This window comes from Aquarana catesbeiana, linkage group LG04, assembly GCF_042186555.1.
Source record: "Aquarana catesbeiana isolate 2022-GZ linkage group LG04, ASM4218655v1, whole genome shotgun sequence".
NCBI classification, from domain to species: domain Eukaryota; kingdom Metazoa; phylum Chordata; class Amphibia; order Anura; family Ranidae; genus Aquarana; species Aquarana catesbeiana.
Window position 1 is genome coordinate 371,084,424 of NC_133327.1, and position 15,687 is coordinate 371,100,110.

The following is a 15,687-nucleotide window of genomic DNA, read 5'->3' on the forward strand; positions in this document are numbered from 1 at the left end:
CATAGGGTATAGGGTTACCAATGGAAGGTATAAATGGGGGGGGGGATCTCCTGACCAGAATTCCTTTAAAATCCTTCAGATGGTCCCATGTGTTCTTTGGCTACCCAATACTCCAAGGAGGAATACCGTTCCACTTTTGTATGGCTTACAAGGAGTCACACTATAAGACACCCTTTAGGGGCATGTAAGGTTGGGAGGTCTGCACCTGCAGCAAATCCCCAAAGATATCATTATATCATGTATTAGGGAATACAAATTTAATTCTAAAGTATCAATTGATGGTCAAAGTAATCTCCAATGCTCACTGTACATGTATGTCTGCCTTATAGTGATATCATGGTGTTTATTACCGTATTTATCGGCGTATAACACACACCTTCATTTTAAGAGGGAAGTTTCAGGGGAAAAAAAAACCTTACATTTTAAATAAAGAACTGTGAAGCAAAATTAGGGCCACAGCTCATCAATGCAGCCTCCCCAGTGCCCATCTGCAGCCACCAAATTGCCCAAAAATGCAGCCTGCTCAGTGCCCATCTGCAGCCATTAAACTGCCCAAAAATGCAGCCTGCTCAGTGCCCATCTGCAGCCATTAAATTGCCCAAAAATGCAGCCTGTTCAGTGCCCATCTGCAGCCTCACCTTTCCCATCATTGCAGCCTCACCAGTGTTGGATTATCCCTGCTGTCTCCGAGGGAAGAGGAGGAGCGAGCACCGCTGAATTACACAGAGCCGCGATCTCCCGTGTACCCGGCGCTCCGTCACTCACAGCCACGCCTCCTGGCCCCGCTCATATAATAGACAGAACAGTGGCCCAATGCAGATATATCATGTATTATTCCCTAATACATGATATAATGATCTCTTTGGGGATTTGCTGCAGGTGCGGACCTCCCAACCTTACATGCCACTAGAGGGTGTCTTAAAGTGTGACTCCTTGTAAGCTCCCCCCATTTTATACCTTCCATTGGTAATTATACCTTATGTTTTCCATAAAATTGCTCATTAATTACTGTTTGATATTTGAAATGCTAAATATAATTTTTTCAACAGCAAACCAAACCTTTGAAGAAGACCTTGATTGTATGGGTCAAAATATACGTGAACATACGCGAAATATACGCAAATATAGGCGTTTATACGACAGACATTCTGATATGTGATGCTGTGTATAATTTTGTTTGCATTCTTTGTATTTGAAATGGTAACATAGCCGGCTCTCCTCTTCCTCCACGCTATAATGATCCAGCCACCCTCTCTGTACGGGTGAGGCTGCACTGGTGAAGCTGCAATACGGACACAGGTGAGGCTGCACTGGTGAGACTGCATGATGGACACCGGTGAGGCTGCATGGATGAGGCTGCACTGGTGAGGCTGCATGATGGACATGGGTGAGGCTGCATGGGTGAGGCTGTAATGGACACAGGTGAGGCTGCACGGTTGAGGCTGCAATGATGGACACAGGTGAGGCTGCACAGGTTAGGCTGCAATGATGGACACAGGTGAAAGAAGAAAAACTGCGCTTGGAAAAATCTAGTGAGCAGCAGCTTATTGTGGGATATACACAATACAAATATGGAACAGAAAAGCTGCGCTAAATAAATAAAAAAATATATATTAAACCTGAAAAAATATTTACTTTACAGTATGAGCTATGAAGCAAAAAATAATTTATAAAAAATCCAAAAAACATATAAAGAATAAACCATATATGATATTGCTAAATAAAGTCCAAAATGATTAATTTTCAATAGTTCAAAAATTGCACCCATTGATTGAACATGGCAAAGTGTATCCCCAACTAGTGAATGGCGTGCTTACCAGAAACGTAAGCCAATTAGACAGATGGCTTTAAGCCAGCCCAGGCCTTGATTGAAAAAGAGTCACAATATGATGAATTCTTAGCAGACAGATGGCAGGCTCAAAATGCAGTTTCCTTATCAGACATGTGGATCGCCAACTGGATGCGGTGAGGCTAATGGATGGATGGAACGGACTCCCAGCATTGAACCGAAGGCTCCATACAAACGGAGGGAGACAACAGGAAGTGAGAGGAAATCTACCACTAGGAAGGGAAATTCTCTCCTGTTAGCTGAGTAGTGGCAGCCTCAGTAGTGGCTGCCTCAGCATATATTATATATACTGCACTATATACACTATATACATTACGCTGTGATTGGCCAAAGCATGCAGGTCAGGTGCATGCTTTGGCCAATCAGCAGCTGTCAATGCACTGCAATCTCGCAGTGCATTGTGGGACGCTCCATGGTGGGTGAACTTGCCACGAGCACTCAATATGTTCGTTTGTTCTACTTTTTAAAATGGTAAAAAAAAGAAGAAGTGGAAGGTTGAACCCAAGAGCATTTGTTTTTCAAAAACTGTATATAAACTCCAGCATTTTCATTTTAATATTTTTTTCTGCCTGGAAACCATTTTAAAATGTATCTGGTGAAAGTGCTTTTTTTTTTATAATACTTAGGTAGATTCTGTATTTCGTCTATCACTGGACAGTGAGCTGAATGGAAGGGGCTGCGGTGTTTAACGAGGCCCCACATGGGATGAGCATGGGGCCAGTTGTGCTAATTGTCAAAGTATTTTGCAGGTGAGCTTGGAGAGTTTTGAACTCCCTGAGCAGCTGTAATTGGACAGAATTGGCGGGCTGCAGAGTAACATGCAGCTCTCGGACTATTTAAGCTCATGTCAGAACACCTGGGATTGCAGCACCAACAGGAGGGACAGACAGCCACCCTCCCACCTTCTTATGTTTATGAACTTGTTGTGGGGTTTGGTCATCCAGCATATGATAATGCTTAGCCTGAGCCTTTAAGGCTAGGCTGTTGGTAATAAACACTGCAGCCGTTTTAAGCCATTAAAAATTCAATTTGTGTGTGTGTGTGTGTGTGTTTGTATTTATTCAGGTTTGCTATTATTGTTTTGAGGCTCCAGTGTCTCATACCATGGGTAAAGCCGTGGATAATTAAAGTGATGACCGAATTTAGGCTCATTCTACTGCAAGCTATATAATGAAAGTGGGCATATAACTGGATGCCATAAACTGCAGCCATACTTTGGTCTAATTATGATTCCCTATTTCTTATACAGTACCAAGCAGTTACTGTTACTTACTGTAAAATAAATATGTGTAGTCAAATGGTAAATGTAAGCATATAGACTAAATTGGACACTGATCTATTCATTATCTGTACAGACCTCATCAGCACTCTTCAACAGCAGTCTTTTCTGTTTGCACTGTTAATTTTTAAAATAAAAGGGATTGTATTTTACTATAAGGCCACATTCACACAGGTGTACTACAGTGTACACTTATGGAGGGCCGTGTTTGCCCACATAGGGATGTGAAGGGGTACGTTCAGGCTCATGCACCCGCACAGCTCTCAGATTGGATGCAGCCACTGCGTCCCAATTGACATGAGTGGTACTGTCTGCACAGGAATGCACGGAACACTTGTGTATCCTCATCCAGGCAAACATGGCCCTCACACAGGTGTACGCTGTAATATGCCATGAACAACATCTACATATGTACCGGCATAATAAAAAGTGATCTTTGGTTTCACATCTTGCTAAAAAAACAGAAAGCAATATGGCTCAGCAATGTTTTTCTTAATCACTTAAGTACCTAGACTTTTTTTCCTAAATTGCATTGGGTCCCACAGTGTTCTATTTAGTTTTTTTTTTTTGCTTTTGAGAGAGCTTTGTTCCCCTTTTTGGCACTTCATTGCGGCACATGCAGGGGAGAGGATGGTTTGTATAAGTTGTTAGCAAAGTATTAAGATAAGGTTGAGTCAAGTTGACAAAAGCACATATTAGCATAACTGACTTTTTCAGGTTTGCAATCACTAAGGCCCCTTTCACACGGGACGGATCCGTGTTGATCCGCCCCGTGTTTATCCGCTGCTCAGCGGGGATCGCTCCGCTTTCCCCAGCTGAGCAGGCAGATGACAGGGCGGGACCCGCACACTGTGCAGGGACCGCCCTGTCAGATCTCCGCTCTCCCCTATGGGGGATCGGAGGAACACGGACTGTCTGTCCGTGTTCCTCCGATCCGCTCTGCAGACGGATAGAAAAATAGGATTTTCTTCCGTCCGCAGAATCGGACGAGAGCGGAGGCGGACAACATCGGGTGTCAGCGGATGTACATCCGCTGACACCCGCTATCCCATAGGGATGCATGTATGTCCGTATTTCATCCAAAAACGGATGGATGAAATACGGACATACGGTCCGCACGTGTGAAAGGGGCCTAAGAATTCAAATGTGATTGCTTTCATTTATGTGAGTAGTTGATGCCATCCAGATCATCCAACATCATTGTTGTGACCTGAGAATAAGGATCTGAATCTAAACAGCGGGGTCCAGATCCAGTCCCCCATGCAGCTCCACAGCAACAAATCACATTTAACAGATCATCAGCCAGCAATAGATCACTATAGTAGTCATTTACCACTGCAGGGAGGAGCTGGGCAGAGCTCCAAGAGCTCTGCCCGATCCTCTATACCAACAAGAAGTGCCTTGATGACACTTTGTGATGTAAGTACACTCCTGATGTAAGCTTAATTGCATTAGATTTAGTAGAGGCACATGTGTTTTCATAAAAACCATAACCCATCATAAACCATAATGGACCCATTTGGACCTAAAGATAAAACTTTACTATTAGTTCACTGTGTGTCAGACTTCCACGTACCTGATAAGCCCGATGTAGCAGGGGAAGGCCTTCCTTACGTATCTGGTTCCTGGCCCCTGGTAGTATGGACAGGAGGCACGGGAGCACAGAATGGTATGAGGGCCTGGCGGGTCAGCAGCAGGAGGATCCCGGTGAAGGTGTTTGTGGAGATCACCAGACAACTAAAGCACAGGCAGCAGGTGCAGAGCAGGAGTAGAGCAGGCAGGTCGGGTCACAGGCAGGGTTGGCAACGGGCGGGCAGCGTGGTACAGGGGAGCAGGCAGATTCGTAGTCAGGACAGTCCGGGGTCAGTTGCAGGCAGAAGACAAGGGTAATCCAAAGGGCAAGCCAGGTAGTCAGGAGATCAGACGTTCAGACAGGTAAGCAGGTGCAAGGATACAGGGAGCTGCAGATCGGACAGCACCGAGCCAAATGTGCTGACAGCCTAAATAGGCAGATTGGCGGCAAGCGCCATGTGCGCGTGTGTGCGCGCACGGCGCTTTGGTATATATGAAAGACTGGGTGAATCTTCAGGGTACCAGGTAAGCTGAGTTCGTAAGTTACGTTGTTAATTTTCTTTTTAACCGAGAACGGACCCATAAATTTAGGGCCCAGCTTCCTTGAAGGGCAAGCCATTTTTGTGGACAACCAAACCTGGTTACCGGGTTCCAGGATAAGCTCTCCCCGCTTCTTCTTGTCAAACATCTTCTTATTATACTCTTGGGTCTTAGCCGTGGTTTCCTGCAAGAGTTTGTTGTTGGTAAAGAAGAAGTCCATGGTTTCAGAGACCGCAGGGATAGCACACTCGGGTAATGACCTGGGCAGTAAAGACGGATGGAAGCCGTAATTGGCAAAAAATGGCGTTTGCTTAATGGCCGAATGTAAAGAGTTATTGTAAGAAAACTCAGCAATAGGCAGAAGAGAGACCCAGTCTTCCTGTGAGAATGTAGAAAAACAGCGGTGATACTGCTCCAAAGTCTGATTCGTTCTCTCTGTCTGCCCATTAGTCTGGGGATGGTAAGCAGAAGAGAGTGCCAACTCGATTTCCAGAGAACCACAGAGAGCCTTCCAAAACCTGGAGGTGAACTGAACACCACGGTCAGACACGATACTTGATGGGACTCTGTGCAGCCTAACAATTTCCCTGATGAAAACCCTTGCTGTCTCCATAGCCGAGGGCATGCCTTTCATAGGCAGAAAATGAGCCATTTTGGATAGCCTGTCTACGACGACGAAGATGGTGCAAAAACCTTCTGCCTGGGGAAGCTCCATGATGAAATCCATCAAAATCATCTTCCAAGGTCTTTCTGGGACGGGTAACGGTCTTAGCAATCCCCAGGCTCTTGTCCGGCTATTCTTGCTCCGTGCACAGGTAGTACAAGATTCTACATGGCTTTTACAGTCATTTGCCAACTGAAGCCACCAGAATGTGCGCTGTATCAACTCTGCCGTTTTTAGCACACCGAAATGTCCGGCCATCTTATGATCATGGCAGAGCTCTAACACTGCCACCCTCAGATCCTCAGGGACCACAATTTTGCCCTTGTGCCAGAATAAGCCATCTTGGGCCCTCACCTCATCTCCGGAAAGCGGAGGCTTGTTTTATTCGGGATAGAAGATCCCCTTGGAGTAGAAGAAAGTTTCTGGGAGGAAGAATAGTGTCCGGATGCAAAGATTTGCCGGAATCAAGGAACATATGGGATAGTGCATCCGGTATGATATTTTGGGAACCTGGTCTGTACGTGATATGGAACTGAAATCTTGAGAAAAATAGAGCCCACCTTGCCTGCCGTGGTTTCAATCTCTTGGCCGTTCTAAGGTACTCCAGGTTCTTGTGGTCCGTGTAGACCAAAATGGGATGTGCAGCACCCTCCAGTAAGTAACGCCACTCTTCCAGAGCGGCCTTGATGGCCAGAAGCTCCTGATCTCCAACATCATAATTTCTCTCCGCTGTGGAGAGAAAAAAGCCACTGGGTAGAGAAGGGCCTTGGCGCCTTGCCGTTGGGACAGCACAGCTCCTACTGCAACCTCTGAGGCATCCACTTCGAGAACGAATGGTAAAGCAGGATCCGGGTGTTTCAATATGGAAGCAGAGGTGAAAAGCTCTTTGAGTTTTTCGAAGGTGGATTGCGCCTTAGGAGACCAATGGAAACGGTTCCCTTGCTTAGTTAATTCAGTGATGGGGCAATTATTGCAGAGAAGCCCCTAATGAACTTTCTATAGAAGTTGGAGAAGCCAATGAACCGTTGAACTCCTTTCTTATCGGAGGGAGCGGGCAACTCCAGAATGGCAGATACCTTTTGGGGGGCCATTTTAATACCTTCGACAGTGATGGTTAAGCCTAGAAACTGGATGCATTGAAGTTCGAATTGACATTTTTCTGGTTTAGTGTAAAGTCCATGATGTCTGAGTCAGGCAAAGACATTTCGGACGTGCCTGTGAAGATCGGAAACAGAGGAGGAGAAGATCAGGATATCGTCTAGATAAACAATAACGTATAAGTCCAGAAAGTCACGGAAAATGTCATTAACAAAATGTTGAAACGTTGCTGGTGCGTTGCACAGGCCGAAGGGCATAACAAGATATTCAAAATGCCCGAATCTGGTACGGAAAGCCGTTTTCCACTCGTCTCCTTCCCGAATACAAATTAAATTGTAGGCACCACGGAGATCTAATTTGGTGAAAATTACTGCGGATCCCAGCCTTTGGAAGAGTTCGGGCACTAGGGGTAGCGGATAACGGTTTTTGATAGTTATCTTGTTTAGTTCCCGATAATCAATACAAGGACGTAAGGAATGATCCTTCTTCTCTACAAAAAATATGCCGGCACCAGCAGGAGAGGTGGATGGGCGGATAAAACCTTTCTTCAGGTTCTCATCGATGTAGATTTTTAAGGTATCCAACTCCTGCTCTGTTAATGGAAAAATCCTCCCAAAGGGAACTTCCGTTCCAGGTAAAAGCTCTATCGGGCAATCGTAAGGCCTGTGAGGAGGAAGAGTCTCTGCTCCCTTCTTACTAAATACGTCAAGAAAGTCCTGATAGGGCGCAGGGATCACCTGCTGAACAAAGTTTAAAATACATTACAATTTTGGTAATTCAATTTGAGTTCAGGGATGTGCTGGTTCCCAACAAATTATACAAGGAATGGCCATTCCTTGTATAATTTGTTGGGAACCAGCACATCCCTGAACTCAAATTGAATTACCAAGATTGTAATGTACAGTATTTTAAAATTTGGTCTTTAAATAATAAAAATTTGATTACTCTTGTATAAATATATTGTATCTCATTTTGTTTATACTCCTCCGAGGCACAAATAGAGTCCCATTTTTCTCTACAAGTTTTTGGACACATATTTACATAAGAGACAGCAGATGATGAAGCAGTCTAAAACTGGCCAATAACAAAATATTTTTAATGAAGAAGAATTGGTCAAAAATGACTAGAGAAAAAGACCATAGATGATACAGCATAGCAAAATTGACCATCAGCAGGACAGTATTAAATGGTAAGACTAGACCTACATTTACTAAAGACAAAAAGCACAGGCTAGGGCTTTATGACAAAAGTGATGATGCTGCAAATTGGCCAGTAGCAGGACATGTATCATTAAAGATAGGGGGTCTAACTGGTGTACGCCTGACATTTATTTTATTTATGGATAAGGGACAGGATGCAGTAGATAGGAGTGGTATATTGTGAGTGGTTCGGGACTTTGCAGTTAATGAGGGTACTAAAAAGCAGGGTAAAAAGACTTGCTTTGGCTTTTTATATATAACTGTAAAGGGGAGTGATCAATAACCACATACGCAAAGCCCATCGTTTTGATTAGCAACCCAGAACTAATGTTTCAGCATTTCAAATACTGTATGTTAAACTAGTAAAACCTTTCTTGTATCTCTTTAGAAACTACTGCTTCCACATGCCTTACACTATAAATGTCCAGGAGCAGGTCAGTTTACACTAGAGATAGTATACCTAACTGGTGTATGCCTAACTTTTATTAAAGCTCTGGGGATAGGGGAAGCCGTGAATGTGAGTGACATAATGTGAGGTGGCTTAGATGCCCACTGTTCTTGCACTTAGCATTTTTATCTATCTTTTTATTTTTTTATTTTAAACAATGCAGGTGCAAGTTGTGAATAAAAGAAAGGTGAATTTACTGCTTTGAGCACCCCAAACTTAAAAAGTGAATCCTTGTAGCTAAAGAAATAACTTTGCTGTGGACGAGACAGCGTGTAAAAGTGACTGTAGACCTCAAATCAACCACAAAATAAAACAAAAGACAAAAAAGCCCCCAATAATATTAAGAAAAAGAAAAAGCAAAGGGGTTGATTGTTCAAAGAGCTAGCAATCAGAATTACCATAGTTTCCTAACTGGCCCCAATCTCTCCACATGCCGTTTGTCTTATTTCCATATGCTTTCCCTGCAACAGCTTGAAATACGCTAACACTGCGGCTGCTTAGTCCCCTCCCCACTTTATAGTGAGTGGCCTGGCTTAACCATAAGCCTCCTTATTGACACTTCTAAGCCTGCTGACCATAGCTCAAAGACCATGTAGAAAAAAAATCACTTTTATACACAGGGGCTAATATATGTTTTGTTAAAAAAAACAACATAATATAGATCATGGTTTAATTGTGTATTTTGTCAAGATGGCAAAGAAGCAGGCTGGATTTTACACAAAGAGGATTTGTTTGAAAAGCTCACAAAAAATTTGGTCGGATCATGGGCTAGCTACAGTTTTCTTAATAAGACAACCCTCTGTCTACCAGTGTGTGTGTGTGTGTGTGCGTGTGTGCGTGCGTGCGTGCATGCGTAAAAAAAAAAAAAAAAAAAAGCTGTCCTGACTGTCAATCAGGTTTAAACTGTGAAATTTCCAGAGCAGGTATGAGGATAAAAATTAACAATATGATTACCTGCTATGGCCAACCATTCTTTTTCTTTAGGATCTTTTATACATGTAATTGATAGGCACAAGAGTACAACACACATATACATTTGTTGATAATATTTAATTAACAATACAACAAGCTAAGGACATAATTAGAATTTCCATTTTCAGAAATAAAAAAGAATAATTTCAGTAATAACAAAGAATCTTATATTTTTGTGTCAGTGATTTTTCAAAGCTGGTTGTTTTCAGCATCTGTGTGTTAGATTACTGAATTCTTCCTTAAAGTCTTTCTAGATAATTTATTTATTTTTTTAAATCAGAAAATCAATTTTATTGTACAAAATTGCAAAAAAGTACAAACAGCCGGATTACCAAAAATAAAACTTCCAGTAGTATAAACATTAACTTGGTAATTATACATTTCAGCAATCGAGGCAGTATACAATATCTGTATATTATGACTATGTATATACTCCACATTTACAATATTGGTTCAGCGTTGATATATTCTAGAAAACGAAACATAAAACAGAAATAAAACTAAATTAACTAATAAAGTGTGTGTGTTATCTTTCAAATATGTTTTGCAAGTGTGTATTACAGCTGACTGTCCTACCACAGTGTCCATCTGCCACCAACATTCTACAATCCAATTAATCTTATAAGATTTGCAGCTCAAATCTTCACATCCCGCACCCCTACATCTGGAGCAGTCTATCACGGATTAACTGAAGAGGAGATACCCCAGGGGTTTCTAGCCACTTCCGCCAGATTTTAGTGAATTTGCCATACGCATTCCTATGTTGGTACGCATGCTTCGCTCTAATTAAAATACCATTAACTTGTTGAATTCATTGGTGTGACATAGGTGCCTGAAGAGATAGCCAGTAGCTCGCTATCAGTTTCCTAACTAGATAAAATAGTCTAGTTAAGGCAATGTATGTATTAGGAGAATAAAGTTCTTTCTCCAGGTCACCAAGCAAACAAGTGACTGGGCTCAGTCTCTGGGTCTCCCCTACCCCATTCATGTAACTGAATTGGAGTTCTGTAGACACAATGGAGGTTAAATAAGTGCGATAATTTCTGTGCTGCCGATACCGACACCAATGGACCAGCAGCCAGAATTTGTATCCAACTATCCCCATCTATAGGGCCAATGTCTGATTCCCATTTTTCCCTGCAAGGTATTAGATCTGGGACCTGAATGTGAGACAGCAAACAGGCATATATACGGGAGATAATGCCCTTTTCGTCTGAAGTAGCCAGAACCGAGTTGAGAAAATCAGACTCAGCTAAACTCAAGTTTGAACATCTGCTTGCATCCTTTCAGCATGTCTCATTTGTAAGTATATGTAATAGCTATTGTGTATTCGAGAGATTTCCTGTCGCAATTGGTCAAAAGTTTTTAAGGTTGACCTATCAACCAACAATTGTGAAAGATATTTAATTCCAGCCACCCTCCATATTGAATGACCAGGAATTTTCGCTAATTCGGGGTATGACTAGATCATTTTTAATATAGATTTTTATGTGGAATTTTGACTAAAAATAACAAACTGAAAAAAAATCATAAGAAATTGAACTCCACCCAACAGTACTTAAAATCCCTAATACGAAAATATTTTATTGGTTGCTACTTTTGTTGATTGATTTTAATCCATTTTTTTTTTTTTTTTTTAGGCTAAAGTAAGTGTACCACACAAAGGGGTTGATTTACTAAAAATGGAGAGTGCAAAATTTTGTGCAGCTTTGCATAGAAACCAATCAACTTCCAGGTTTTTTTTTTGTTTTTTCTCAAAGCTTAATTGAACAAGATGAAGTTAGAAGCTGATTGGCTACCATGCACAGCTGCCCCAGATTTTGCACTCTCCAGTTTTAGTGAATCAACCCCAAAGTGTGCCATGATGCCAAAGTGATTGGTGGCCATTGTCAAATTGGGAGTTCCTGAAGGTCATGGTTTATTTTCACATCTTCAAATATCAGCTTGCATTTTGTCTCTCAGAATTTGGTAACATGAAATCTCAGAGCTGCAAAGTAAGCTGGTGCTGGAAGACTTTGCTCTGCCAGATGCTGTGCTTACATACCTGAAGAGGGAGCAGTTAGGTATACAATACCCAATGTGTCACTGTCTCTGGAACCCATTTTGATGTCTGAACAGTGAGGTATCTGCAATCAGGGCCACCAGCCCAACCGTATGCTCTTAGTACTGCCCTAGGAGGCAAATGCCCCTGCCTTCCAGCAAATCTTTTCCTGATATTAATTTAACTAATAATTCTATTCATTAATCAATCCAATAATAATCAAATGCAGTAGTTAAGAGGCAACACTGGTCAATATGACATAAAATGTACTTTTACAGCATAATGCCATACTTCACTATATAACTGTTAATTCAAGACAGTAGATATCTGTATATCTGTATAGTACAAGTTATACAGATGGTAATCACTCCTGTAGAAAAATAGAAATGGACAAGCAGAGACGAGCAGTGTTTCTTATCTGACTTTTCAAGGAACTTGTCATTTATAATGCCTCAAAATGTCATGAAATATGCAAAGTAACAAATGGCAGTATACATGTTTAAAAGAGACAATGTGCAAAACAAAGTGGTGAAGTTGACCGATAAGTAAATTATACCACTTCTTCAGTTTCCCTATACTGAAAATTTAAAATCTATAGCAGGTCCAATGTCCTTAAACCTCCTGAAATGGAAACATATAAAAGTCCTTTTTACATGGGATGGTATCCACTGTGGAATGAATTTCACAGTTAGAATGATTGTACCAAAAAGGAGAGACTGCAGTTTAGGCCTCTATGTACTATTGAAATACACAACATTCAAGCTAAAAGTGTTACTAAACCTACAACAGTAAAATCAGTCTGTATATGCAGCAAAGCATGCTTATTATACTCACTGTTAATCCATTGCATTGTGTAAAAAGGCTGTTTGATCCTCCCCTTCTTCCAGAGCCCCCAATCCATCTGCTGATTGTACAGAGTCTTGGGGGCACTCTGCACATGCTCAGTTTGGTGTGTATTGCTAGTGAGTTGTTTTATTGGGGGGGAGGGGGTGCATGTGATTGACACAGGGCCAATCAGCACTCTCCAGACAGAGGATCAGGGGTCATACAGCCTCATGGGTCAGTCATAGCAGAATGAAAACTCCTCCTACAAGTCTTAACCAGTGCTTAGCTAGACACAGATAGAAGTCAAAAGACTGCTATATACTGCTGATGAAAGGTATTTAGCAGTTTATATTTACTAGGATAATTGCATTTCCATGTTCTGTGTATTGTAGGAGACCAGATATTGTGAATACAGGGTCCTGTTTTTTTTAAATATCGGGAACAGGGAGTGATCAATAACTGGGCACAAAAAGCGGCGACTTTTATAAACTGGCATCATGGCCAAATTTGTGTTTTAGTTTCTCGACTTAGAACTGATATTTCAGTATTTGGAATATGCTAAATCACTAAAATCTTTCTTGTATCTCATGGAAAACAACTGCTGTAGCTGTATCATGGTTCTTCCACACTCCTTGTTGAACTTAATTAATAAGGAAAATGAATGGGGACAACCCTACTGAAGAAAATTACATTAGACCCTAAAGCAAGAGCAGAGCCATGGGCTATGGCAGGTAGATATGGCCTGTAGAGTCTCTAAGCAAAATTAGAGGCCAACAGGTTGCTTAGCCAGCCAGGCTAAATCTGTGATAAAAAAATGTTTTTTTTAGGCCATTATCTCCAGCAAGATGTCAGGTTACCCATGGTCATAATTTTTATGATGTGCACTGATATCAACAAAGTCAAACAACATGATTTTCAGTGACTTTGCCTTCTTTGCTTCTCTGTAAGAGATAAAATGAGTTGATGTGTTGCTTTTCTAAACATCAGGGGCATCTATTGTAGCAGAATCTAGTTTTTCCATGGCAACCCCATTTGCTTCTGCTAATGGTTTTCTTTTACTTTCTGTCTTTAACATTTTTCCAGCTTCCTCCATTGTGTTCATGAGCGGCTTCCCAAGTGTTTCTGGGAGCATAAGGGTTAATATTCCAGTTATTAATGCCATGATTCCAACTAGTAGCTGAAAAGGAAAATATAAATGTAAGGTGTCACAAAATGATTAAATATGTATAACTTGCAAACATATGTCATGTTTTGCTTTTACAGCAGTGTGAAGCTTTATATGTACTATCTAGTGCATACAAAGCACATTGCAAAACTATAATTCATAATCAAATTCATCCATACCTCATGTGCAGAGTGTTAAAACATTATACTGCACATGGCCATTGTGGTGCCCTCCCCTATTTATTTTAAAATAATCTAAAGAAAAAGGAAATTATGATACACTACGAATATATTGACATTTCTGGTTTGAACAAGCAACATAGGGGTCTGCATGTAATAAAGAAAACATAGCTGATAGTACCCAATTGTTACCTCCTTTGTAGGAAGAAAACTGAGTTTTGGTAATGCTTACCCTTTTAGAAGAGGATTTAACCATTTGCCCACTGGGAACTTTCACCCCATTCCTGCCCAGACTAATTCTAGAGTTTTTGTGGGTGACCTCCTACCAAGACATTGTGAGAGAGAAGTCCAGCAGGTCCAGGTGTTTGATCCAGTTGTAGGGCTTGTATGTCTAGCACTAGACAGAAGTCCTTGTGTTCCTCTGGGTTGGGTAATAATGTGGATCTGCCTTTGTGTGCATAGAAGAAGTGCAGGTGGCTCCTTGGTTGCACAGCCTAATAGGGGTTTCCTGACAGGAAGTGTTTTTTTTTTTACCACATCAATTTGAGGAATACCTCTGATCTCTTGAAGGATCTGTCTATTCTCTTCACAGTAATGAAGGCAAAAAAGCACATCACTTAGCTCCTTGGAGTGTAGGCCGCAGTGATCTGTGTGCTCTGTCAAGGTGGATTTCTGCAGTGGCGGATCTTTATCACTCATAGTATCAGCCAGGTCAGAGTCTCTAATAGCTTCGGGTGGGTCTCTGATATGTACTGTATTTATTGGCGTATAACACTCACTTTTTCACCATGAAAATTGGGTGCAAATAGCGTGTGCATGTTATACGCCAATACTTCAATTTTAGCTGCCTCGGAGGGGACAGGAAAGGGGGCAGGACAAGCGCCGTCAGATTACATACAGTGAGAAACTCCTGTTTACTTGGTGGCCTCTATAATAGGAAGTCATGTCTCCTGGGCCGCCATTGGACCACTGTTCTGTCTATCATAGGAGATTCTCACTGTATGTAATCTGTCGGCGCTCATCCCACCCCTCTTCCTGTCCCCTCTAGGCTGCAGATGGGCATCGATCAGGCTGCACTGATGGCAATGGTGAGGCTGCTGCATTGATGTGGACTGGTGAGGCTGAAGATGGGCATTGATCAGGCTGCATTGAAGGCAATGGTGAGGCTGCAGGTGGGCACTGACCCTTATATTGTTTCAAAGTTCCTTATTTAAAATTTAAGTTTTTTTCCTGAAACTTCCCTCTGAAAATGAATGTGCGTGTTATACGCCGATAAATACAGGTAGTTGTTTTTTGTGTTGAGACCAGTTTGGTTGATCTGAGGGATCTGGGAATACTTCTGTGATTGTACAAAGAAGTATCTCCCATGGGACTTTGTTGCAGCAATTAAAATTCCAGCAAATAATGTTTTTTTAAATCTAAAAATAGAAAGTTTTTTGTACAATAGGATAAAATAATCTGGTCTATACAGTCCAATTTCTAGTCTAATAGTAATAGGATCTCATATGTACAGCAAAAATACCATATAAATACCATATGCATAGTCTATTAATTATGTAGCCACCAAAATGTCCCAAATGCGTTTCGACTAATTATATTGCATTACATAGAGCCAAAAAGAAGCAACTGTAGAACATGCTAAGGGTCCCAGTATGGAGAGGGGTTCAAAGACCCACAGGGGATCAGGGATGATCAAATGGAGGCAATTGTAGCAAGCCCCACAATGTGTAAATATATCTAAGAGCAGAGGGATAGATATCGCTGGTGTGTCAGGGTCTAAATTAGATTAGCAGGATTCTCACATGAAACATACCCAGTCAGTTGTGGATAGTTGTATGCAAGGGTATTCTAGAATT

The 15,687-nt window shown here is 41.6% G+C and overlaps 1 protein-coding gene across 1 annotated transcript in view; it reads right to left on the reverse strand.

Moving 5' to 3' along the window:
- Nucleotides 1-9,680: 9,680 nt before the first annotated feature.
- Nucleotides 9,681-15,687, reverse strand: part of SLC22A16 (solute carrier family 22 member 16) — a 123,787-nt gene continuing 117,780 nt past the window's right edge. Inside the window, exon 8 of the mRNA XM_073627079.1 lies at nt 9,681-13,664. Within this exon, the coding sequence (XP_073483180.1) occupies nt 13,464-13,664 (201 nt within the window). The 3' untranslated portion in view covers nt 9,681-13,463. The remainder of the gene's footprint in view (nt 13,665-15,687) is intronic.